General features: G+C 42.9%; 2 protein-coding genes across 6 annotated transcripts; one reads left to right on the top strand and one right to left on the bottom strand.

Moving 5' to 3' along the window:
* Window positions 1-1,119: 1,119 nt before the first annotated feature.
* On the bottom strand, window positions 1,120-20,055 carry Osa (trithorax group protein osa). 5 transcript variants are annotated; one of them, XM_070671107.1, is made up of 20 exons: window positions 18,987-20,054; window positions 18,674-18,796; window positions 18,371-18,577; window positions 17,673-17,732; window positions 11,108-11,255; window positions 10,669-10,767; window positions 10,242-10,567; window positions 9,752-10,148; window positions 9,537-9,662; window positions 9,246-9,427; window positions 9,066-9,107; window positions 7,872-8,060; window positions 6,857-7,076; window positions 6,587-6,763; window positions 6,345-6,504; window positions 6,011-6,272; window positions 5,666-5,831; window positions 5,093-5,406; window positions 4,603-4,842; window positions 1,120-4,441 (listed from the first exon to the last, which is right to left on the bottom strand). In XM_070671107.1, exons 1-20 carry the CDS (start codon window positions 19,830-19,832, stop codon window positions 2,423-2,425), a joined length of 6,303 nt encoding a protein of 2,100 aa, XP_070527208.1. In that variant the 5' UTR covers window positions 19,833-20,054; the 3' UTR covers window positions 1,120-2,422. The 5 variants fall into 5 exon arrangements, with proteins under 5 accessions (XP_070527208.1, XP_070527198.1, XP_070527215.1 ...); XM_070671097.1 differs by having other exon boundaries at window positions 7,863-8,060; window positions 18,987-20,053; XM_070671114.1 differs by having other exon boundaries at window positions 7,863-8,060; window positions 11,123-11,255; window positions 18,987-20,050.
* Window positions 20,056-20,860: 805 nt separating this feature from the next.
* LOC139111077 (putative uncharacterized protein DDB_G0291812) lies at window positions 20,861-25,061 on the top strand. Its single transcript, XM_070671143.1, has 3 exons — window positions 20,861-21,150; window positions 21,335-21,448; window positions 21,531-25,061. Exons 1-3 carry the CDS (start codon window positions 21,055-21,057, stop codon window positions 24,720-24,722), a joined length of 3,402 nt encoding a protein of 1,133 aa, XP_070527244.1. The 5' UTR covers window positions 20,861-21,054; the 3' UTR covers window positions 24,723-25,061.
* Window positions 25,062-25,256: the final 195 nt, after the last annotated feature.

The raw sequence follows: 25,256 nt of genomic DNA, 5'->3' as shown, positions 1-25,256 counted from the left end.
TGTGTAAATGTTCGTGAGAGTGGGAGTTTACAATTACATGTATGTATCGTAAGAATCGTCAAAATATGTGCAAGCTGACAATCGGTATTTGTTAGTTTTACAATAACGTATATGCGCGCTTTGAAAAAGCATAAAATCTTGGTTATAAATATATTCCCATTAGAATCGTTTAATGGCACGATCGAGCTTAAATTTAAAAATCCTCTTGTTTTATCTTTTTAATATATTCGTTTCTACATTATCGCCCAAAATCGGTTTCATCTGCTTCTACAATGATGGTTTTCTTATTTTCCGCCTCTTCGTCCTTTTTTCTTTATATTTTCTTTTTTTTTTTTTTGTTATCACAACGGCGTTTAATTACGTTTATAAATACGTTTATTCCAAAAAGACTGCAGTTAGTAGTAGTTTCGCTACTTTCAAATCCCTCTTCGAAAAAAAGCCATTGAAAAGAAAAAAAAAGGAAACAATTATTGAAACTGAAAAATCTCCTATGTGAATTTAGGTAATTACTGTAAAATTAAACTGTAATTTAAATAACTACTTAAATTAATCAGTTACCTTAGTTTCGCAAGCTATATTTGTGTTCTTTCTCTTTTCACAGACACTGTCCCCACCCCCTTTTCTACCGGCACCCCCATCATCCGTGCATTCATACATGCACACACATGCACGCATTTCTCTTCTCTCTAAATCATTTTTTTTTTTTTATATTAATACGCGCAATTATAGATCCTCCGTTTTTCGAAGCATCGTATGCACGTATATCGCACTCGCGCGATATATTAAACACGCACACATGCATGCATCTCTCGCGCGCACTTATATAAAGGCGGACATGTGCTTCATAGACCTGCTTTACTCTGAATCTCCTCTCTATTCTGGAACAGCTGTCTTTTTCCCTTGGAAAATTGGAAATCTTTTCTCGTTTCCGTTTTACTGGTAGTAACTTTGCTGCGTTACGTACAATGGGGAAAAGCAAATGAAACCAGTGCGCGTGGAACATACAACGGCATTTCGTTATTAGTGTAAGAGTACCGAAGGGGAAGTCTAGAATAGAGTGACAGTCCAGTCAGGATAATTTCAGAATAAAAGAGGGCTGCAGTATCTCTGTCCCCCTACATTCTATCTCACCATTTTCTCATTTTCTTTCTTTTCTTTCATCTCCGCTTTCCTGTCTATTTCTTTCCCTTTTATTTTTTTTTTTTTCTTTCTTTCTTTCTCCCTACAGGTTTCATCATACATACATATACATACATAGATACATACATGCATGCACGCAATACACAAATACATAAACATGTACGCACGCATGCACGCTTCCTCGCTCCTTCTTTTCCTCTCGCTCTCACGCTTTCTTTCTTTCTGCTATTCTTCCCTCTCAATCAGCGGCTTTATCACACGTATATTATTTTTTTTTCTCTTCTAGCAATGTCTTTCTTCAGTTCTAGTTTCTGCCTGTGCTTCTAAAATCGAGACTTCTTGCGGCTTTGCAGCCGCAAACATATATTTGCGCCACCGTAGCCGCAGCACGAAAATCGAATAAGATTCAAATGGAAGTGTGTTATCTACAAAATATCTTAATTACTCGCTAATTACAGCACAAAACATGCAAATATAAAAATTTGCATTATATTATCGTTTAATATTTATATATATCATCCGATATATCATTCCACATCGCACCATTAAGGTTCGCCGACATGATTCTTGGTATATATATTATTATGCAGCTGACCGTTGTCTCTTGAAAGTCCGTTTTATTTTTTACTGCGTATGCATGTGTTTGTGTGTATGTATGTATGAGTGTATGTGTAGATGTGCGTGTGTGACCTGTATCTGTATTACGTCACATGTCTTATGTGTGAATCCGTGTCGTCTACATATTTTGAAAGTATAGATGTATATTGTAAATGTCCGTATGTTAATCCGTGTGTCTCTCTATGTGTGTATACCATTTTTTTTTTCTTTCATTAACTATGAAATATCTTACACTATCGATATTATTCCAATTCATCGAAGGGGAAGGTATACCGACGGGCGGAGATCGCATCGGGTATACCTACACGCTAACACCAATAATTAAACTTTCTTACTTCCTGTTTAATCGATATAAAACTACAACTGCGCTGCCATGGCTTTTCATCATCAGCACTTTTGTTCCTTCACTCGTGCACTTCTCTCTATCACGTCGCGCGTGTCTCTCACTCTTCCTCGTCTTTCTGTCACATGTATCCGTCTAAAAATCTCCCGCTCTCCCCGTACATGTCCCGTTCTTTTTAACACACTACAGTCGTCCGTGCGTTGTCGTGCAACTGCATTATCGTCGCTATTGCGTGCGTTTACTCATCATCGTCGTCGTCATCGTCGGCACTGTTAACATATCCGCACGAATCGTGTAATAGTGTCTCGACCAACGACAGAGTTACGTGCCCCTCGAACACTGAAACAATACACGCGCGACTATTGCGGCGACTTGTTGATCCAGGATCTGGCTCATCACCAAGGCGAGTAGACGGGATTCGTGTTGCAGAAGGAGAGTTCGGTTATCCGGATGCCTGGCGAGGTTAAGAAGCGTACCGGCCGCACGTCGCAACATGTCGAGGCTGGTGCCCATCGATTCGGGATTTTCACGTAGAGCCGCGAGACCATGCTGATTAGCGACGCCGAGTGCACTTGACTCGGCCTGCTCGATAAACGCGACGAGCAGCGCGACACACGGCGTCTGTAGGGCGATGGTGCGCGCGACGCCGCTATCTGCGGCCGATAGGAAGTGCAACAGATTCACGCCAAACTCGCGCAACACCTGTTCTTCGCTGCGGCAGAGGAGCCTGGTCAGCACCGAGCATAGTCTCTGTAGGCGTGAGTACGGGGGCGTCGCCACTACCAAGTCAACGTTGCATTCGGTCACGCATAACTTGCATAATGCTTCGAGCGCAAGTCTTTGCGGCGACAGCGAGGAGTTCGGGCCGACCGTCGGGAAGGGATCTTGACCGTGTGCGGCCGGGCATACGGCCCAATGCAAGAGGCCGTCAAGTACCGGCCGTGATATCTCCTCCGGATGCTGGCTCAGATCCATATGGCCAGATATATTGGCGGCCATAACGAGAACGTTCTCCCTCACATGATGAAGGAAATCCCACCACCACTCGCCCTCGCCCTGAAGACTGCTACACGAGTCCGCAAAATCCGCGTCCTCCTCGCGATCGTAATTACGCGTCTTCTGCGCCCGTATCGGATGTTCGTGGTGTAGCAGCAACAATTTGCCAAGTAAACTGAGGAACGTAACGTTCTTCGCGAATTCCGCCTCGTTGCCGGGGATGAAGGTGAGATTCCTCAAGATTGTCGACAGGCATACGCAACGACGGGCCAAATTATCCTGTGTCTCTGTTACTAGATAGAGACTCGCTTCGTCTCTCGAGTAGCTCTCGTCCTCGTAGTCGCTTATCCTCCGTCGTTTCAGCGTTCCCGCCGGATCTCTTATTTTTAATCTTGGTCCCTCCTTGTCGTCTCTGGTCGTTCCTACTTCTTGTTCTTCTGGCGTTTCTGTCTTGATCTCAGTTTTGTCTAAAGTGTTGTCGATATTGCCTGATGTCACTGTGGCTGTCGCTGTTGCCGTCGTTGTCGTTTCATTCAGTCCATTTTGCGTCGGCAACGAGTCCTCGTCGTTCTTTGACACATCACTGCCAAAGTGCTCACCTATATTGTTGTTTGCTTTCGTCACTTCGCTGTCGCAATCCTTCTTAAAGCCGTCGTTCTTTTTCTTAAACAGTTCCCTCGTGAGATCATTCATTTCTACGGGTTCTTTCTTGATCCTCGACAGCACGTCACTGAGAGTCTTCTTTTTCTTGTCTAGTTGTTGCTGCTGTTTACGCTCGCCACTATCTTTACTAGATAACTTGTCGCCAAGTTCGCTAGACTTGTGGGTAAAATCCAATGTTTCGTGGACACCACCGACGCTATCAGCTTTGGCTTCGTCTTTCAAATCCGTACTGTCGACTTCCTTCTGCAACAGTGGCGGTTTCTCGTCCCTTAGCAAACGGGCGAAAGGCACCGAGCCTACTTCAGACTGAAAACACGTGACGATGTATTTTGTTGCGTTTGCGTCAACTTGCCACGGCTCGGCTTCCGATTCGCACTCTTCATGATCCCAAGGCCTCCGCGTGTCCAACACAAATAGATCGTCGTCCCGAGGAACGATTTTGACCGGGCGACCTCTCCTCGACAGATACGTATAATTCGATGTCGACAATAATTTCGTCCGATCTTCGGAATCAATTGGGCGTGTCACCGCACCGAGATCTACCTCCGGACCATCTGCAGCCTGGCAATAGCGATCGTCGTCGTTTACACATGATTCGAACATGTCAGAGAGAGAACGCGAGAAGTGTTCCAGCAGAACGTCTAGCAGTCCGGGCAGGTGTGTTAATCCGAAATAACTTACCTATTAAACAAAAAATTCAGGTATCCTTAATAATTGATTTATATTTATTTAATTTAACGTTAGATTAAAAAATTTTTTTTTTTTACACATTTGTTATATATTTCTTTTTAATTTTTTATAGAATTAGTTTATTTTTTAATTGTAATAGAAAATATACTCACAGAAGAATCATCAAATAACAAAATGTTTAATACATCGAGGGCCCAGCAGCTCTCAGCCAGCAGACCCGATCTTAAAGCCATCATGATGCGCCAAGCTTCTACTGGCGCTACGTCAGCGCGCGCCAATTTTCGTCGCTTGTACAAAAGAGGTGTAATCGCTTCTACGCTGTCAGGAGGGAATGTCATTTCTCTTTTTGACGTCGGTTGCTGACTGATCATAGGATTCACTCCAAGTTGAGTCTGCCCAAAAATATGATAATGTATTATTTGTGTAAAAAAAATTTCAATTAAAGTAACATTACAAAATATACATTGCTTTCATCATTGGAAAATAAAAACTAATTAAAAAATAATATATAATGTGCTACGTTAACAGTAAATATTATAAATTTTATTACGCTTTTTATTATAAAATTAACAAATTTTTCCCGTGTAAAATAATTTTACAACATGTAAAAAAATATTACTAATCGAAATATTGGTCACATACCTGATGACTTCCGGGCGTTGGATACAAAGGGGACGGTTGATTTGTGTAACGATGATCCCACGGTGGTGGTGGATGCGCTATAGCGTTCAAAGACGGTTGAGACGAAGACCTGTTCGGTTGTTGGGTAGCCCATTGTTGAGTACTAGCCATAGTACCGACTGCTGGAGCAGTCGGAGCAGCGGTGACGACTTGGGATCCTTGTTGCGGTTGTGGCGGTTGCGGTTGTTGAGATGGCGACGGCGCCGGCTGGCTTGGGTATTGAACCCTGTTGTTTCCACTATTACTATTGTACTGATTAGTTGTATTTGGCCATGCTGCAATAAAAAAATGTTCTTGGAATTAATCGTAATTAAAATAACACTCTTATTTAACATGCAATACTTATCTTAAAATAATGATATGTGATTATTCTAATATAAAAAATTGATGTAATGTAGTATTAAGTAATTTGACACATGCCGTCGGCTGTAGATCACTCAATTATAATTATCATAAAAAAATTATTATAATTAACTAATGTCCTCAAATGTAATAACGCGCGTATAGTTTTTTTTAATTGTTAAAATCTCTCACCTGGATAAGCCGGTCGTTGTTGATTATATTGGGGATATTGTTGGTCTTTGGCAAAATCTGGATGGCGTCTAGGCTGAGTGGGTCCCGGGGGAGGTGGTGGCATGTTTTTGTTAGCCGATGCGGTCCCAGTGTATATTTGAGTTCCACCGGGCGCTCCATATCCACTCTGTAATGCGATGATAAATATTAAAAGATTGTTAACTTTGCTGCTTTATATATCAAAAGTTTTTAAATTACAAAAAATAATTTAAACAAAAAAAAAATAAAATAAAAGTATTAATTACGAACACAGAATAACATAAAACATAATTATAAAGCTATTAATATAAATTTATCGAATATTACTTGTTCTTGTCGATAGTAATCTTGCGGACACGAGTATGACGATACAGTCGGCGGTTGCGAGGGCGAGGAAGGTTGGCTAGTCGCTGTTTGCTGTTGTACAGTAGCTGGATGAGCCTGCGGTCCCGACGGATAGTTATTAGTTCGCGCATTAGGAGGCGTTCCCGTGGGATAGCTAGCGGGACCTTGTTGACCGCTAGCGTATCTATTGTACATGTCTTGTCCAGTAGCATTGCTCGGTGGCATGTTACCACCCGGGTATCCCCTGTACACGTCGAAATTATTTAAATGTTTTTTTCCACAATATATGACAAAACATAAGTACGATATTTCTTACCTGTCAACATCCGGTACATATGGAGGATAATGTGATCTAGGTGAGTACGGTTGATTGAACTCTCCTTGTTGAGACAGTGCGTTTCCCTGTGGCCGAATGTACTGTTCTTGTGGATAGTTCTGATAAGAGCCTGTGTTCTGGTAACTACCCTGTTGTATACCTTTAAAAACAAAATGTTCGTCATAAAATTCTTAATAATACTTATTTTTGAAATGCAAATAAATATATTTGATAAAACATACCTTGATGGGCGGAGGGTGCGCTGCTTTGACTGGGTGGTCTAGGTGGAGGTGGCGTGTACTCTGATGATGGACCACCAGGTGTGCCGCCTGCATAACTACCCTGATAGCTTCCATAACCATCCATGGAAGTGTTACTTGATCCAGCAGCGGGAAAGGAGTCTTGAGAATTGGAAGAACCTACAAGATCAAATAATATATTTTTTTATCAAACAAGAGTTCCTAAAAAATTTCAAAGAAATAAAATTATATGTATATGTAATAATTTCGTACCCGGCGATGGTACGGAAGCAGTTCCTTTGGTTCCTTTCTTTTTCGAGCCTGCCTCGACCTGATTGATAATAGGTTGCGGATCCACACCTCCACGATCGAAGTGACACTCATATGCCAATAAGTGTTTCGTATAGTGCTTGCGCAAAGTATAAGCAGCACTACTACTGGCACCGATGCCTAACAGCCCGGCTATATCCTTCCACGTCTTGTTTTTTGTCACCTACAGAAGGAAATTACGCAGACGCGTTCTTTACTACGTTCGCGAAAGAGTATTTGCACGTCGAAATTCAAACACAGACAAAAAGATCTGCATGTCCAAAAGAAATAGATAAACGTAATAATACAAAAGGCATCGCCGTCGTTCTATGGCCTGAGGTCGCCTCAAAAAATTGATATGAATCGGCGAAGTCTCTAAACGCATGCAAATATGAAATAAAAAAATAAATAAAAACAAGAGAAATACAGAGTACAATCGGAACGAATTACCGTTATTGTAATATTTCGACATTAAAAGTTTATCTTCGTTGAGTGACTATTAGAATAATTCCATATAGCACCAAGGTTTGTAGATCAGGGTTTCCATATTCGACTGTTGAACAACTACTTCAAGAAAAGATATGTTAAGCCTTTCTTTTTTTTTTCCCCAATGTTCAGACACAGATTATGAGAAAAGGATACTAATAGCAAAAAAAAAAAAAAAAAATACAACTATACGTACATCATGCACAATTCAACGTAGATGTAAAAACAAAGCGTATTCTGAGGTGTTCCCCGATGTAAATTATTGCAATTTTCAATCTCGATTTCAATAAATCATCACAATTTTATCACATGCTCAATGCAAATTTGAAAAAGATTAACTCATCGAGCACAGATAACAAAAAATAATCGATATAAGACACCTCAAAAATATAGTGTGCGGAGCAAATATAAAGAATGTCAAAATACATAAAAACAATACAAAAACTATGTAAGACACCAAGGGCTAGATGGAACTACACTGCACCTTGCATACCTCCATGAAGCCCCCCCTCTCCTTCACGTAGAGGTAAAGCCGAAATAGATCGAGGGGGTTCTTGGAGATGGTAGGACAACTAGTAATCGGTGATCTTCGTTCTTCCATGAAGTTGACCAGCTTGTCTAGCCAGGTTCGTCGCTCTATCGAGTCATCCATTTCGTATAACTTTGCCAGACTATCTGTCTTCTGAAAGTCGCACAATTACGCTATTTTAACACACTCTAAAAAAAATCTCATGTAAAATTAGTATACGTAAATTTGACATATTTAAAATGTCTCATTATATATCATTAATCTAGTTGAAACATAAAACAATTATTATTCTTGCAAAGCTGCAAACGTAATCCCAATTGTAACCATTATCTAACATGCATATATATATGTTTATATATATATAAGTCTGAATATGGGTATTCTTTCTTCATAGCATTGCAATCATTTCTTAAATACAATTGTTTTATACTTTGTTACTATTAATAAAACATATATTCATATCAAGTCTACATACAATCCATAGATTGTTCATAGAAAATAATTTTTTTTTTTTAATTTAGAAGACTTTTTTTTAATACACTTATAAAATTTTATTATAATTTATTAAAAATTAAATGTACTAGAGTAATCCGTTATATATAGTCTAATAACGTGATGCATGCAGTAATTATTAATACATTTATTATTATGCAAATAGAGAAACAAAATAAAAAATTAAATTTATAAAATATCGAGTGCAAAAAGTAACCACATCGATGTATGTATATAGTCTCGATAAATCATTAACGTGATATTATATTATCGAGTTGCTGCAAAAATTGTATAATAATCTATGGTAATATTTGTAGGGGATTATATCACTATATTACTTATTAAAGCGTGGGTTATATCATAATTTCTTTGCAATCTTACAAAGAGTTAATTATTGTGTGCTATCGCAGTCGTCTGACCAAAAAAAATGTTACGTTAGTATTATTAAATAATGATTTTAAAATATTAATAAGCAAATTACAAATTAGATTAAAATAATAAATACATACGCTATATTTTTGTGGATAATAATATGACATATGATTTGCGAGATTAATATGTATATGTGCCAAGCAAGAAATGTTAGTGTAGAATAAAAATATCTAAAGCATGGAGTGCAAAAAAGGGAATATCTCGACAATAATATTTATAGTGAAAAACAATAACCTTAGATCTGTACGGGTCTTGAGGCACATGACTGTTAAACACCTGTAAAATATTAAAATATTGAAAATGCAAGTAAATACATTGCATTCGAACTTGATCTGAAGTAATCAGTTAACTGCTAATTTAGCACATTAAGATGTGTATCACGTATAAAAGTGCATGCAGGTAGAATATACGTACGGGACTAGCAGGAGTACGCGGCCAACCAGGACTGTTCATATCGGAATATTCTTCGTGAATCGAATTAATGCTAGCAGCGCCAGGAGACGGAACAGTGCTTTGCGGTGTCGCAGGATGACTGTGGTATCCTCCCATCATCTCCTTCCGCACTTTTGGTGTAAACGCTGGATCTTCACCAGAGGCTATTTATAATACATTTGGTTAAAATAATTGCACTAGTGATTCTCATATTGCGTTAAAATTTCATGAGATTAAATCATGAAACAGAACATATCTACAGACAATACTTACCAGCTGATGCGTTAGATAACGTTGATTGCTGCGAACCTTCATCTAGAGACGTTCCGTCTGGACCTGTTGTTATTACAGACGTCACAGTACCACTTGAAGTAGATATGACATTTATAGCTGACGTACCTACGAATAAAATATGCAATTTCATTATTTATTTGCACATTGATAAAAATGTATAATTTATCTTTTTATTATAAGAGATTTCCACTCACCTGAAGCGGTCGTGGTTATACCGCTGTCGTTGGAAGTTTCAGCTGCGAGATCTGCGGAATTGTGGCTGGTAGGAGTCGGTGCTGACGCGGGATGTGAATTCGGTGTTGTACTCGGCGGTGGCATGGGACTGCCTTCGTGATTAAGAGGCGGCGTGGCTGCCGGTGTATGTAAGTGTGGTACCGCCGAGCTGGTAGGCGGTGGTGGCTGGTTACTTATGTGATTAGGAGACGGTGGTGGTGGACCCATGGAACTTGCTGGAGGTCCCATATTACCGATAACAGGCACTCCTGGAGCACCCGGTGGTACCATCGCGGTTGTTCCACCAGCACCGTAAACCTGGGGTGGTCCTGGACTCGGTGGCATTCCCGGCGGTACGCTATTAAAGCCCATTTTATGCTGAAAGACAATAAACAACGTTAAAATCGATCAATATAACGATGAGAAATAAATCATTGTTATGCGTTGTTGATTAAATTAAATGTTTATTACCGTGTACGGTGGATATTGTACCAAGTTATTGGGTCTGTTGGGAGGCTGATACTGATTATTGGGTGGTGGTTGCGAGTTTGCAGGGGTTGGATACCCCTGTGGAAATTGCATGTGAGGACGCGGAGGTGGATACGTAGATTGTGCATGATAACCTCCAGGCTGACCCGCAGCTGCTCCACCAGCTGCATAGCCCATCCCACCACCCATTGGGCTAATTCCACCGAGAGCCGTCGAACCAGGTCCTGGTTGCACTACACCAGGACCAGTGCTGTTCATTTTGTAGCTATGCATGTGTGGGGAAGGACCCAATGGTTGTTGGTATGCTCCTAAAATAAATCAAAATTTTATATTAGTAAAATTGACTTTATATAACTTATAAATAAATTCCACAAAAACTAAATCGTAAAAAAAGAAACAAAATTAATACCTTGAGTGGTCATAGGAGAGTGACTCATGCGTGGTGCTGGTCCACTACCATCCGACTGGCTACTCGACGGACGTGGAGGCATCTGAACGTTTTGTTGGCCTGTATATAAAAAAATTAATTTTTACATGGATACTCCAACATCACGTAATACAAGAGAAAAAGAAAGAAAGATGCAAACAAATTTCTATAAGGCTCAAGTTATATTTTTTTAATATTATTAAGAAAGAAAAAACAAACGTAATTTATTTTAATACATTAAACGTGCTATGAAGGACATCCCAGATATGTTAAAAAAATTAGCGCAAGATAAAACTTGATTTCTAAAAAAGAATTAACTTTAAATTTATTCAAGAATGAGATCGAAAGAATACTGAGATGTTCTGCATAGAGTAATTATAAATTCTATTAACTATAAATGCGAGTGAAAAGAGAGACAGACGTAAAAAAGACCGACCAACAGCAGGGGACATCGAGCGAGAACCTGTGGATCCTGTAGGTGACGGGGTAGGTCTCATCCCCTGAGAATTTGGTGTTCCTGGGCAAGCTGGTCCATTCGAACTGTCGTTACTATTCTGTCCTGATAATTCCTGCAATCCAAATTAAATAACAGAATAAAAATTTGTTACAGAAAAGAAATTACTGGGAAATAAAAGAAAAATAACACATAATACAAATGCAAAAGAGCGATCAAACATGAGAAAGTTTAGTGCAAGCTGAATCTTATTTGATTTTAATTTCGCAGTCTTATTAAAATTAATTATATACCGAATAAACTATGTAGAGGCAGCAAATTCAAACAGCTGATAAGAAGATACATCTTATAAATATAACTTTTCACACAACTATCCCAAATTCATACATTGTGCGATTAGTCTATAAATATCAGTTGTAGTTTTTTGAAGTAGGTCAGCACAATAGTGAATGTTCGCTGTAGAACCATCATAAAAATATTCAGTCACCGCAATAGCACAAACACTCGATAAAAATACAAGATACGGAATGCGTTCCCGATGTAAACAGTTTCCAATCGCAATCCGCACAGAGCGCACACACACTGGGATCGGCGAGGACACCCGAGTCGGGTGAGATCCGTGAAGACCACTAATCAACTAATCAAGTTCTAGCTGTACGAGGAATCGAGTTGACGAGCGGTGGCTACACGCGGTGAGCTCACCTCTTCGATATACGTCGGCGGTGGTTTATAACGCGATTCGCGCCGCCTTCGTGGCCACGGACGACGCGGCGATTCGACGTCGTCGGGCGTGCTCTCGCGCGGTCGAACGGTGGTGTTGGAGCGGCGCACGTTCGCGTGTTCCTCGTCTCAAAAATCAATCGACGTCGATACGACGAGAACGGCGACGGCGACGATGACGACGACGGCCGTCCGAAGCGGCGCGAAGCGAAGCGAGGGCCCAGCAACGGCGATGTCGCCCATGTTATTCGAGTCCGCGCGCGCGGCAGTTAGTATACTCGCGCACAAATGCTTGTTCCCGTGTCACACGCTATCCCCGCGCGGTTGGCGAGCGGTACAAGGCGGAACGATCCTGCCCGCGATCGTTGCCGTCGTTGTCGTCGCAACGCGATGGCACGCGGCGTCGTTCTCGGCCACAGTCCACGGAGCCGCGCAACACAAACCCACAGTCGAAATCGGTGTGTGCATGTGCATGTGCCCGCGTGTACACGCACTTCGTACGGGTCGTCCGTCACACAACGAGCGGCGCGCATCGGCACAGGCGTAAGCGGCGGTCGCTGCGTGTGCGTGAAATACACGCGCGTGGCGCAATCGCGCGCGCGTCTATGCGTGTATTCAGGATAGGGAAGGGGCGACGGGGACGGGCGAATGGAGGAAAGGAGAAAGAGAGTGGAACGGAGACAAGGATAGGCGTAGAAACGGAAAGAGAGACAGAGATAGAGCGAAGCTGAGAAAGAGAGAGAGAAAAAGAGCGAAGAAGAGAGACGAAGATAGCATGAGGAGGCGAAGGGAGCGGAGCGAGGCCAAGAGGAACGAAAGAAAATTCAGGCACATCATTACACCTACCAGGCCGCGTACAGTTGGTCCGTGTGGATGGCGATTAAACACTTCCTCGGGCGTACGAGCGAATGTACGGTACATAGGCCGTCCGGCGGCACAAGGACTCTCGGCATGACGCGAGAGATCGAAGGAGAGGCGTTACCCGGCTCTCCACTTAAAGCACGACGAGTAGCAACCGGAGGCGGAGAGAGAAAGAGTGCGAGACAGAGAGAAACAATAAGAGAAACGTATTTTGCCACCGTGCGGAGTAGCGCTTTCACATGTTTGTCGAATCGCGCGGAATAACGCACGACATACGCATAGAGTACGTTCTCTCTCGGAGAGAGCTTCCCTCGGGAACGTCGCGAACGAGAGAATTTATCGTTGCCGTTGGCGTACCGGTTAACACGAGCATTATATTCCTGGTTGTATTCGTTCCTGGTTGTGCCGTCCCCCTCCCCACCCCTTCCGCGCGTCGGAGGACGCGCGCGCTCACTCCGTTTGCGCTCTAACTCTCTCTCTCTCTCTCTCTCGCTTTTTTATTCCGCCAACGCCGTCGTTTTACCGCCGTGTGCGTGCCACCTCGTTCTCCTCAAGTGTCGCATGTTGTGTCGATAAGTCTACCAAAGAACTCAGCGTCACGGTATCGAGACTGGTGGAACGTCGGGGTGGCACGTAGAGTTTACGTGGTTATCGTTGCGTCTCCGTCGTCCCTTTATTCCGTGCCTACCCCGCTTGTCTGTTTGTCTACGTGAATGCGTGCGCGCGTGTCGCGTGATTACGCGCGTCAAAAAGCAGGTTATAATCCGCAGTCAGGGGACTCCTCGCGACGACGTTATAGGAACGCGGCGGAGAAATGCCGGGGTTCGACGGAATGCGATTGCTTTTTCATCCGGAGATCTTCTCGTCGTCGAGGGTCTCGACGTTTACAAATTTCCGCGTCTATCAAGCTAGTTGGATGGCTGGTTGGTGCTGGCAGGCGCTGGTCGCTCGTCGGAGGGCGTTCTTTCACGGCGCGGCAAGCGCTCGGCGCCTCTCGGTCGTTTCCGACCGTGCGCTCCGCAGCCGTACGCCAGCGAATCGTTCCCAAAAGCCCTGGCTCCGGTCTCGGGAACTCTATCCGAAGTCGATATATTCCCGTATATATAGTCAGGCTCTACTATCTATTTTCGCTAATAATATTATTCCTGTTAAACGTCCTACGTTTTACGCGATGCAGTCCCCTCCGAAAGTAGGATCCTAGGACTTTGCTCCATTTTGATTAGTCGTGGTTTTTCCATTACTCTAAACGTAGTTGAAGGACCGCGCGAACGCTCAGAACCGTAATCAAGTTGTCAATTTTATTCGTCAAATTCATCGACCATATAGTATATAGATCGTCCCCCGTATTGGAGATACGGTGTTCTAACACTCTTGCATTGGCATACACATGCATGTGTGCACGCGTGAGCACAAAGATCGTGACGCGGCAAGCGGTCGGTGAGCGTCGTACGACTTCGGCACTTTTCGATCGGCGAATTCGTGTGCCCCAGTAAAGCTTGGGCACCGAGATTCGTGTCCGATCCCGCTGTATTCTTTCTATGCCAAAATATAATAGAATTTTTTTTATGTCTTATTAATTGAAAGAGAGACGAGGGAGAAAGGAGACAATACGTATTAATATTACTCGTATCCATTTTTACCAATGTAGATAAATTGTAATCTCGGTTTACCTGTTATTTTTGCCTAGTCCTACAAATTAAAGAAGATAAATGGTATAAGTAAACTGAGATTAAAGTTAAACTGCACCGATGAAAATGGATATTAGGTCGGAGCATCGACGAGGAGAATAAATCGCAGATAAAAACGTACGATAAATGTCAAGACGTTAAAAATATCTCTGACACGAATGAGAAACGAGTTATTTAATACTAAATAAGTTATTTTGTGACTCGAAGTAAAATTGTTGCATATAACAGACGGATATTTAGATATTTAGTGCCAAATGCGGAAATATGAATTTAAATTTTGCATGTGTAGAACCCGATAAGCTTTTATTTTTTTACGATGAATAGTGGACAACCGTCAATCCGTTTTTCGTACGTTTCATTCGAAACGGATCTTGTTCGCTCGAGTGAAAATTAAGAACGTTAAGCGCTTTCGGTTCGCTAGCTCATGTCCGGTTATCGAATTTCAACTCGAAGCACCGCGAGAAGTTCCGCTTTTTGGAAGTAGGATACCGAAGAGATGTGGACCAATTCGAGTTGGCGCAAATTGGTAGAGGCAGTTTCCCCGATTCACGACAATCCTCCATTGTAATCCAAGTCCACGGAGTGTTTACGTTATCACGCGCGACATAGGTAATCCGTTCGATAGAAACGTGCGCCGAAACCTCGACGATATGCCACGTGAATGTGTGCAGAGAAGTGCCCCCGATCTCCAATCGGCATCTCTTCCTCTCTTTCTCACGGAACGGTCACGAACACATATGTAGCGAGGGAAGACGTGCGTGAATGAAAACGTAAATAACGCTCGCGGGGGGGCCGCGCGGGGCACGCGCGCATATATTTGCCTGGCCGCGTGTTCTCGGGAGAGCGCGCGATTTCGCGCGCTCCGGTTACGTAACATTATTTTTATCTGCCGGTCGGCGTAATGTTATTATCCCGTCGACCGCGACAATAACTGAATCCCGCGGTTCATTCAACTCTGTCTATTTATCAGAAGGCGTGCGCGCAAGAGAGAGAGAGAGAGAAAGAACGAGTCCGGATATCGAGCCAATTGTCAAAAAAAGCGCGACGATTTCGTGAGATGCCTATCTCAAGCCGCAAAAGTGGTCGGCGCGAAGACCGCCTTTTTCTCCGCGTTGTTTTACGAAAAAAAAGTAAGACGATCGGCTCCCTGATACTTGGGTGTCCCCGAGAGCGTCGGTGGGATCACCTGTAGCAGACCAAGTACCCATGTGTTCCCATCAGACGTGCTTATACATTGGATCGTCTGCTACCGCTCGTTCATTGTTTCTACGCGCGGTCCGACCACGCGAGTCGCGCAAGACCCGCTCCGGTCTCCGTTGCCGATACATTGACGTTTTATTGACCACACACCGTATACCGTGACCGTGCATAAAGTCTCTGCCGCTTACGGCCGTTTACGCCACCGCGAGCTATTTTTCCTCGATTCTCTTATACCCGCTTTAGCGATTTATTCGAATATCCAAGGATAATAGAGAGAAACATAATTTTTCCAATTTTCTCAGTACAAACGCAAAATCTCTTATCTACAAAAAGCAAAAAAGAAAAAAAAAGAAGAAAAAAAGAAGATATAAAATACGGGCTTAATTTTTCCACTTCTCTATCGGAGCTCGATTCTGCACCTGGAGTTAAAACGAATGCAATTCTCGCGTGAAATCGGGCCGCGTAAAAATTTTTCGTTATTTCGCAGATCGATCTCGCTCGACAAATTCTCTCCGCGCGTTCCTTCCTCGTCGTTTCATAACGTCGTAGAGCAAAGCCACGCTGTAGTAACATGGCGGTATCCGCCGCGACGGCGTCGAGAGCGCATGTACTCCGCGAACGATTCGTGCGGTTAAAGATCCGCGAGCGCTCCCGCCCTGGTGGCCGAGCCAACGGGGTCGACGATGTTGTTCTGTTCCCCTCGTCGCGCATCTCGTGGGATATTATCTCGCGGTGGTGAATATCCCGGAGCGCGCGCTCGCTCTCATTTTCTCTCTCTTTCTCTTTATCTCCCTCGCTCTCGAGCGCTTTGGGACGGCTCAATGCCGCAAACGACAGCGTGCGGAAACTTGGGGCGTCGCACGCGGATCCTACAATAATAATCCCGCGTCGCTGCGCAGAGCGAGAGAGTTCACGGGGTTCTTACGTTTCGCGGAACGGTACATTGCGATTGCGATTCGTGAAACCGCCGTCGTGGGAGCGCAAGAAGTTCGATGGCGTGTCGCAGAGTGACAGTCGCATGATCCGACCGTACCGAATATAGCCGAGCGCGATACAAAACGTCACGTCGCCGCACACGCGCGGAAGTGGGGATGATCATCATCATCATCGCCGTCGCCGTCACCGCCGCCGCCGCCGCCACCGTCGTCGTAGACCACGGCCAATCGCGCTTTGCGCTCGCGTTCACATAGCACCCCACTACGTTCGTCGGCGTTATCCATGTTGCCCGCACGGTTCTTTCGCTCTACCCGCCCATGTAAGCGCGGCGTAGTGGGGAAGGTAACCCGGGGCGAGGGACAGGAGCGCGAACGGAGGAGAAACACGGCGGGGAAGTTGCTAATATCTGGGGCTCCGGCGGCCGCGCAACTCGCGCCCTAATCGAACTCGTACCGAGTCGCGTACACTCCATCCCTACTCTGACGTCCTCTCTTCCTCCCCTCACGCTCGTCCGTTCCTTGTTCATCCTCCCTTTCCTTCTTCTGCTTCTTCTCCTTCTCCTCCACCACTTCCTTGGCCTCCTGATCCCCTCGCTGCCACGCGAGGGGCCACCCTTTCGCCTCACTCTCGCTCGCTCTTTTCGTCGAGAAAGTACTTGAACGAGTACCGAAGCCGTCGTGACCAAATAGTATTTTGCAAAATGGAAAATTCGCCTTTCGTTCTATTTTCAAACTCGCGTACCGAAACACCGCCGATTGCCTCTACTACCATCGTCCCGATTTTTTTATATATTTCTACGCACCCATACCATGCATGCAGCATTGAATTTCGACCCAAGTTTTATCATTAACGATATGTCGAGACGCGTAACTTCTGCGACAAGAGAGTAGAATTAATTCAAATCGCACATGAAATCTCTACGACAATCATTCCTGTCACGACGATGATTATGCAACCACCGGCAAAAACTTGTTTGCTACGTTCCGGATACTTTAAGCTTTTCTTTCCACACACGTATAAATTTGTTTGAATCCTAAGGAGACGCGCCGAACGCAACAATGCCGCCTTAATCTTTCTTTTCAAAGATAAAATAAAATTAATTTTAATCATACTATATGAACACTCACCCCAGAGTCAATTCCTTGAGTATTTGGTGTTGTAGCTCGCTGTTGCAGATTATGGAAAGCCTAAAAAGAAATGCAATGTCACTATGAATAATCGATCTTTAGAATAATATACTGTAAACATATATACCTTTAAACTATATACGCATATATCTGCTTTTAATTGTAACATATTAATGGACTAATATCGATATATTCTACTACATATGCATATATTTTTAAAACCTTTGAATATATTATGCAAGTTATTCACAATGCTCAATAAAGCTTTTACATTACAAAATTGTAAACTAAAAAAAAATAAAAATCTGTATTGAAAATCGACATGATGTGTTACTTTCTTAACTATTCCTTAATTTATACATTTTTTTATAAATAGTTAGTTTATATGTATATTGCATGTACGATCGTTTTTAATCTTAAAAAAAAAATTACTTGTGCTAATGATGTCATTATTACTTCAAGTTTAATTGCAAAAAGTAATTTATATCATGAATTATGTTGTACCTTTTGCCTTTATAAAAAATACTTTAACTTTGTAAAAACTTTTTTTCTTATGTGTAAATTAGATGAATAATTATTATATTGTATCAGAAAAGTATTTTTACAGAGATAAAAAAATCAGAAACTCCGATATATTCCAGTAGTATTAGAAATATTTCAATTATTAAAATTATAGTAAATAATTTAGCAATGTTCACCTGGGACTGGTTGGTAGCTTGTGGTTGTGGTGACGCAGCAGGTGGTGGAGCTGGAGATTGAGACAAAGCACGCTGTGGTGACTGACCTGATGGAGTGACCTGATTACTTGGTGGTGGAGGAGGATTTGGGGGACCACCTTGATTCCACCCCCTTTGTTCCGTATATAAGTTTGAAGGATGACTGGTTTGTGTCGGGTAAGAGTTTAGCTGAAATAATGCAAAAAAATATTATGTAAAAACAATGGCTTGATCAGCTAAAATGATGCAATAAGGTAAAGTCACAGAACAAGAAATTCCATTTACCTGATGATGACTGTAAGGTGCGTGAGGTCTCGTAGGAGAGGAATATCGTTGGGTATATTGTTGATATTGCATGGGAGTTGGAGAACTCTGTGTTCCTGGCCCTGTATGTAATCTTGGTGAACCCTAATAATTTTAAAAATTTATAACAATTAAAATTGTATCTGCAAATATAATTTTTTAGTTAGATCTAAAATTTGTAGACTACATTAGGCACATGTAATAACAAAGAATAAAAGTATCGAGAGCCGAAGTCAATCGTTAGGTTTAACCTAAGTGAAAATTGATTACGTAAAATATACATCGGTTTGTTTACCGTCTGCGGAGGACGCTGACTAGGCTGTGGGTAAACGGGAGGTACAACCGGTGGCCTCTGCATAGGCCAAGGCTGTTGATACTCGGGTCCCATTCCAGGATAATTGCCATGAAACCGATGAACCGGGGTAGATGCCTGCAGCAACTGGTTCAACGTAGGCGTAGGACCGGCAGTCTGGGACATACCCTGGCTAGAGAGAAACCTTGGCTGGCCAGAGAAGTTGCCGGAGCCAGGGCTGACGTAGAGCCTCGGCTCAATCTTGGATGTAGAGTAGTGCTCCTCCATCTCGGACCGGTGGGTCCGCTCGGTCTCGTGCATCAAGTGTTTACCATGATAGTCTAGCTGCTTGCCGGAAAAGTCCGCGTGCTTAGCAACGTATTCCGGGAGCTGCTTGCCGGTCGGATAATCGGCAAGCGACTTGGCCGCGGCAAACTCGCCGGACTTGTTGCTATACTCGTCCGAGTAGTCGCGTATCACGTTTGGCGCGTACGGATGGCCCGGGTGGCCGGGATGACCGGGCACGTCGTGCGCCTCCTGCTTGCCGACAGGCTCCTGGGGCGCCTGGCCGGCGTCGCGCGGCGATTTTACCTCACCGGCGGCAGGGTGTCCGCCAATGTCCTCGCGGTATTGACTCATCTCGTAGCCCGTCGTGTCCCCGCCGCGATTCACATATTTAAGCAGCTGGGCCGCGCCCCGGGACACTTTATCGTCCGGCTCGGAATCCAGCTGCTGCTTCGCACTGGCACTCGCACTATTCCCACCGACTTGCGTACGCTTCTGTGCGCATTTCACGGACTCGTTCAGCTTCACATCGTTTTGTTGGCTCTCGGCTTGCGTCGCAGCCATGTTCTCCTCTCCTCACGGAGCCATCGTCGTTTTCGTAAACTGGCCAATCGCGGGACCTCGTGCGCGCCTCGCTATGGGGCCAAGTACTACGTACTCGAAATCGAAATACCGATTAGTCGAACGGCACGCGTCGCGGCTGACGCCTCACCGAACATCCTCGATCGTCCGTGCCTCGACTACGCGGCGCGCTACGAAATATCACTTCCTGCCGCTTTTCAAAGTCGAGCGAACCAAAAAAAACTCATATGCGAACGTCAAAAGCAGCGTCGCATGTATTATGCCATCTTGCGGCGTAGAGGCGCATCGAGGCCGCCTTCCTTTGGCCGCCGTTTCCAACGCGTCGTCCGTTTCCGTTCGTCCTCCATAAGCCTCGTTTCTATCGTCCCCGTTCTCCTTTTATTCCGCGCCTCGTCGACCGATCCTTCTCTTTGCTTCTCTCGGGGGGATTCGAATCGATCTCGTCAAATTACTAGGCGCAGCCTGGATTTACGCACTTGCCCTCAAAATTAACCGTTCTTTCACATCGTTACTTTCCTTAGTCATTCGCTCGAACGTTTGTACAACCTGAATTACGACACGCTTGTCTAGATTTATCATCACATGTCTAATCGCATTTTAATCGCGCGGTGTCCTCCCCCTCTCTCACTCTCTCTCTCTCTTGCGTGTCTCCTTTTTAAAGCCTCGTTGCGCTTTATCGGTCGCTTTAAATCGATTCAGAGAGAGATGTCGGAGAAAAAAACGCCACCGAGTGAATGAACCTGCGTGGATTCCGAATCAATGAGAATTCACTGCGATTTCCTTCACTTCGTGTGGGAATGGAAATGTTGCACTCGTAGTTCGAACGAAACGCGGTATGCGTATCTCCAATCATCGAGATTTACCGTGATATTCAAACGATAAGGTTCCTCTTCGGTGCGAGCCTCACACTTTAGAGCGAAACGGACGGACAGCTGTGCGAAGGGAGGGAGAAGGATGTCGTCAACGGCGGAGTGCAAAGGGTGCAGCTGCGATGACAAACGGGTCTGACTTTGCTCGTGTGTTTACATCGTCAAGTTATCGCGGAGCGGCTATCGACGGGACGAGGCGGCCGCGATAGCGGCCATTTGCATTCCTGCGGGGACGGACGATCGGGATCTGAATGGAGAGCGTGCTGTCTCGCTTGTGGAACGCGTCCTAGCGTGGCTCGTCGACTTGATCCGTGTCATCCCCGTCGTTTGTGACAATGGCAAGGGCTAGCAGTGACGCCTCGAGAACCGTATGCGCGAACACGATTCAACAGAACGAGAAGAGACTGCGTGAGGCGCGAATTAAGAACCAGGTATTTCACCACACGGATAGGCCCTCCTTCCATCCACGATTTAGTACAATTCTCTTCTCCGTCGAGGAATTATCGGCGTTTGTCCCTGCTCCGTCCCGTTTTTGTTGTACTTACAGTTTTCCATGTAACGCGCTTGTTAGCTCATCGCTGTTTACATGGTCATTTCGTTTTCTTTTTTCTTTAGGGAAAAAGTCGAATTAGACAAGATCTAAACAAACTATTTAGTAAGCTCAACCAGGCAATTGAAACAAATTCGCTGAAATCTTTGGACAAATTGAGCATATCACATAACAATCATGTATGTATCAAATTTGTTCCTGATCCTTTAATCAATAGTGATATTTTATACAATAGATACATGATTTTATATATTTCTTAAGGTATCAAAATGTTGGTATGGTCCAATTTTGGGATTTCCACCTGGATCGTGGTGGGGCATACGCATGGACTGCTCCAGGGATAGAGTACATGAACCCTTTGATGCAGACATACATGAGGGACTGTTTGGTGTTAGTTCTTTATGTACCTCTCATACCAATGTGAATAAAGATGTGGATTTCGGTGATTATCTCACACTTACAGGCCAGGTATATCAAGAAGAACAAACGTTTACAGATCCATTTATTCACAACTATGAAAATCAGATACCACTGAGATTAATAAGAAGCTACAATCTGCAAGATAATATAGCGCCTAACACAGGATACAGGTATGACGGGCTCTATGCAGTCATAAGCTATTGGATTGCCACAGATTTAGATGGTACAAAGTACAACAAATTCGCCTTGATGCGCCTTCCTAATCAGGAATCGCCAAGCTGGGGCAGTAAAGGTTCGAAGGAACTGTCTTCCTTGCGACGTTACATCCCATTGACGAAATTAAATCAACCAAATACATATGATTTGAGAAAAAGTTCGAATAACGTCAGTGTTCCCTGCAGAAAGCGAAAACTCAGTCATGGAAGCAGTCAAGAAAGTCTATCGGTCGTGAAAACGATACCGTCGATCGACACGAACAGACGGTCCGCACCTGAGAGTTCTATCGTTACACGTCATGTCTTTAAGAAACTACCGAATAACACAGAAAGTGTGTTATCAATTTCTGTACCTGATCAAAAGTTGCTGTGCCTTGGTGCGGCAACTAAAACCCACAGTACAAACATCTCGATACGCATGGGCTTGTACGAGTCATCGCACAATTTACAAGATACGAAAAAGAGCGTTTCAACGATGTTGCAGAAACCTTCCAAACCGATCGACATTTCAATTCGCACGGCATTAGACGTGGAAAGTAATCGCTTGACGCCGAAGGAAGACAGTAAGCTCGTCGAGAAAGCGAGTGCAGACAAGGTGCAAATTCATTCTCAATCGAGTGAAAAAATATCTTGCAACGGGCAATTTGCGACTAACAACATAAATGCTTTTTCATTGAATAAACATAGAGAAAATTTAACGTCAGATGTTATACACTTGTCAAAACATTCGTTCTCTGTATCTTCGCCGTTAAGTTCTTTCATGAATGATACGAATGCGATCGAGCGCAAAGAACAGCATGAAAATATTCAAGATGTACAAAATTTAAATACTAACATCACTAACGAAACGGCACAGCAATATCCCAGTAATGAATTGTCGAGGGATTTGATCGTAACGCATGAAAAAATACCTGAACGTAACGACTCTTTAAATACATCGAGCGAATCGCTCTGTGCTCAAGACATCAAATCCTTAGATTCTTTGACGCCAGACAAAATCTTAAACTTGATCAATAACGAGATTCACCATCCTTTATCTAAATTATTAATTGAAAATGTAATAGGTTTAACGGTTGAAGAATGTGCAATGTGGAATGAGTCGAAAAGAGATGAAACTCCGGAATCTAAGAGCAAAAGGCACGTATCGACGAGAACAAGTCTTAGAAAAAGGCAGAAGGAAGCAGATAATATAAAAGAAAATGTGGCGTGTTTGGATAACAGAAGATATTGTAAATATTCAAAATCTGGAAAATTATTTTGGAAAGTGGCAAAGCAAGCAGACGAAGAAAAGTTAGAAAAGTTGTTACCCGGGATGGATCATCAATCCTGTAATGACGTTAACCAGAAATGTAATAATAACGTTAGGAGAAGTGACCGGAATAATGTATCTAAGAAGAACAACAAGTACTTATCACCACTTCGTGTGCAGACTTCGCTTCAGACCATAGCGCAACATACTCGCAGCTCGTACGACATAAAAACTCGTTTGCGAACTGATAAGAGCACCGTCTTGATAAAAAAACCAGAATTTCCTAATTCATCGATCAAAAAGAACAAGAAACGAGATAGAGAAATTGCTAACTTGCTAATAGATGCTAATTTTGGTCCTGTAAAACGCGGACCGAGAAATAGGAGATTACGATATAAAAATAATGCGTATGCGAAATCTTGTAATACCTTTAATACCGTAATACGTTTACCAAACAAGCGATACAAGTCTAGTTTTGAACGAAAAAGCAAACTGGTTAAAGTTAGTCGCCAACGTACCGCGGAGAAACAAAATAAAGACAAGTATAGAATGACCAGTACTATGCACGTCAACAATAAAAACATTAACAATTCCATTGGAAAGCAAAAAAATCTCAGGAACAATCCTAGTAATCATAATAATGAAAATTGCAACAATCACAACAATAATGCTAACAATCAGAAGAAAGAGAATGAAACTGTAAAAACCGACCACAATGTTACCAAAACTACTCTCGATAGAAATCTTCGAAGAAAACTGACACGAACAATCCCTCTATCGCCTCGTGCGGTTCGAACAACACGTTTACACTGTTTTCGGAAAAAACAAGATAAAAAACCTAGCACAGTAGACGCGACTACGCAATGTAAACTTGTCTCCGATAATCCGGAGGTTTACGTTATTGGACAATTAAACGACCAGAGAGCTATTTTGAGGATGGAATGGGATAAATTGAAAGAATCTATATTAGATGTGCCAGATCAAGAGTCCCAAATTTATCAAATGTCGCGAATCTGCACTGCTTCTAATCCCGAGGAAGATAACGCGAGTCCTAAAAGCGACGAGGATTATACAGACTCTTTGCAGGATAGAGCGTCGGCTTTTGTCCCAGTAAACGCATTTGACAGCGAATTACGTATCGCACGACTTAGATCGATCGGCTTTAAGCCGATAATTAAACCACGATCTCCCTTGCTCGCCCGTGACTTGAAAGTTATTCAGAACACGCTGGTAACTACAAGCAAGGTGGCGAAGCGCGACGTCGCCGAGCAGTATCACAAATATGCTAATAATGAAGATAACAATATAGTCGGTTATATGGACGATGAATTACAGTATCAAGATATAGAAGAGGAAGAAGACGACGACGAAGATGACGAAGACGATGACGATAACTATAATAATGACGATGATAACGAGAAACAATCAGCGATCGCGAGCACTTCGATGAAATCTACATTAAAAGGAGTACAATCGAAAATATTACCTTTGCATGAAAACTTGGAATCTCCTTGGCATGGCTGGAAAAAGATTGTGACAAATAATAGATCATACTGGATCGGTTGGTAGTCGATAGATTGTAATAAATCGACAAATTTGAACAGGGATGGTGCTTTTTCGCTATTGTGATCTGAAAAATGAACCGTTTTATCCAATCATGTACAATATTATATCTTTATTTTTTTTTTTTTGCCAAAAAGTAAAGGCTGTTAATAACATTCTAAATTATTCTTCTAACAATAATAATATGGTATTCGAGTTGACTAATATATTTTTAAGAAAAAGAAAGCATCGACAGTTAATTGTCTAATTGAAACTTCTTATATATATATATTATATATATATGTATATTTTCTATATGTGAGGTATTATTAACAGATGTTTTATTTGTAAATAAATAATGTTCTATTCATGTAAGTTGTGTCTTATTTTTATTACGAGATGTAATAGGACAATAAAATTGTTCATAGATTTACACGTTTACCTCGTTCTTAAACGGCGACGAAGAATTTCGGCACAACGTGTTGTCATATAAAATAGATCTTTGTCAGCTCTGATCGTCCCTTAAAAAAAATATAAGGATTATACACAGTTGTACACATA

Source organism: Cardiocondyla obscurior, linkage group LG02, assembly GCF_019399895.1.
Source record: "Cardiocondyla obscurior isolate alpha-2009 linkage group LG02, Cobs3.1, whole genome shotgun sequence".
In the NCBI taxonomy this organism is placed as follows: Eukaryota; Metazoa; Arthropoda; class Insecta; order Hymenoptera; family Formicidae; genus Cardiocondyla; species Cardiocondyla obscurior.
The sequence above is the reverse complement of the archived record's forward strand: the minus strand, read 5'-3'. Positions and strand labels throughout refer to the sequence as shown.

Excerpts from the sequence above, each read along its gene's own strand:
- Osa (XM_070671097.1), bottom strand. The coding sequence starts at position 19,832 with ATGGCTGCGACGCAAGCCGAGAGCCAACAAAACGATGTGAAGCTGAAC. Across the intron at positions 10,568-10,668 it reads CTCTCCTATGACCACTCAAG|GAGCATACCAACAACCATTG; the intron begins GTATTAATTTTG and ends GATTTATTTTAG. Across the intron at positions 7,077-7,862 it reads GCTTCATGGAGGTATGCAAG|GTGACAAAAAACAAGACGTG; the intron begins GTGCAGTGTAGT and ends TTCCTTCTGTAG.
- LOC139111077 (XM_070671143.1), top strand. The coding sequence starts at position 21,055 with ATGGCAAGGGCTAGCAGTGACGCCTCGAGAACCGTATGCGCGAACACG. Across the intron at positions 21,151-21,334 it reads AGGCGCGAATTAAGAACCAG|GGAAAAAGTCGAATTAGACA; the intron begins GTATTTCACCAC and ends TTTTTTCTTTAG. Across the intron at positions 21,449-21,530 it reads GCATATCACATAACAATCAT|GTATCAAAATGTTGGTATGG; the intron begins GTATGTATCAAA and ends ATATTTCTTAAG.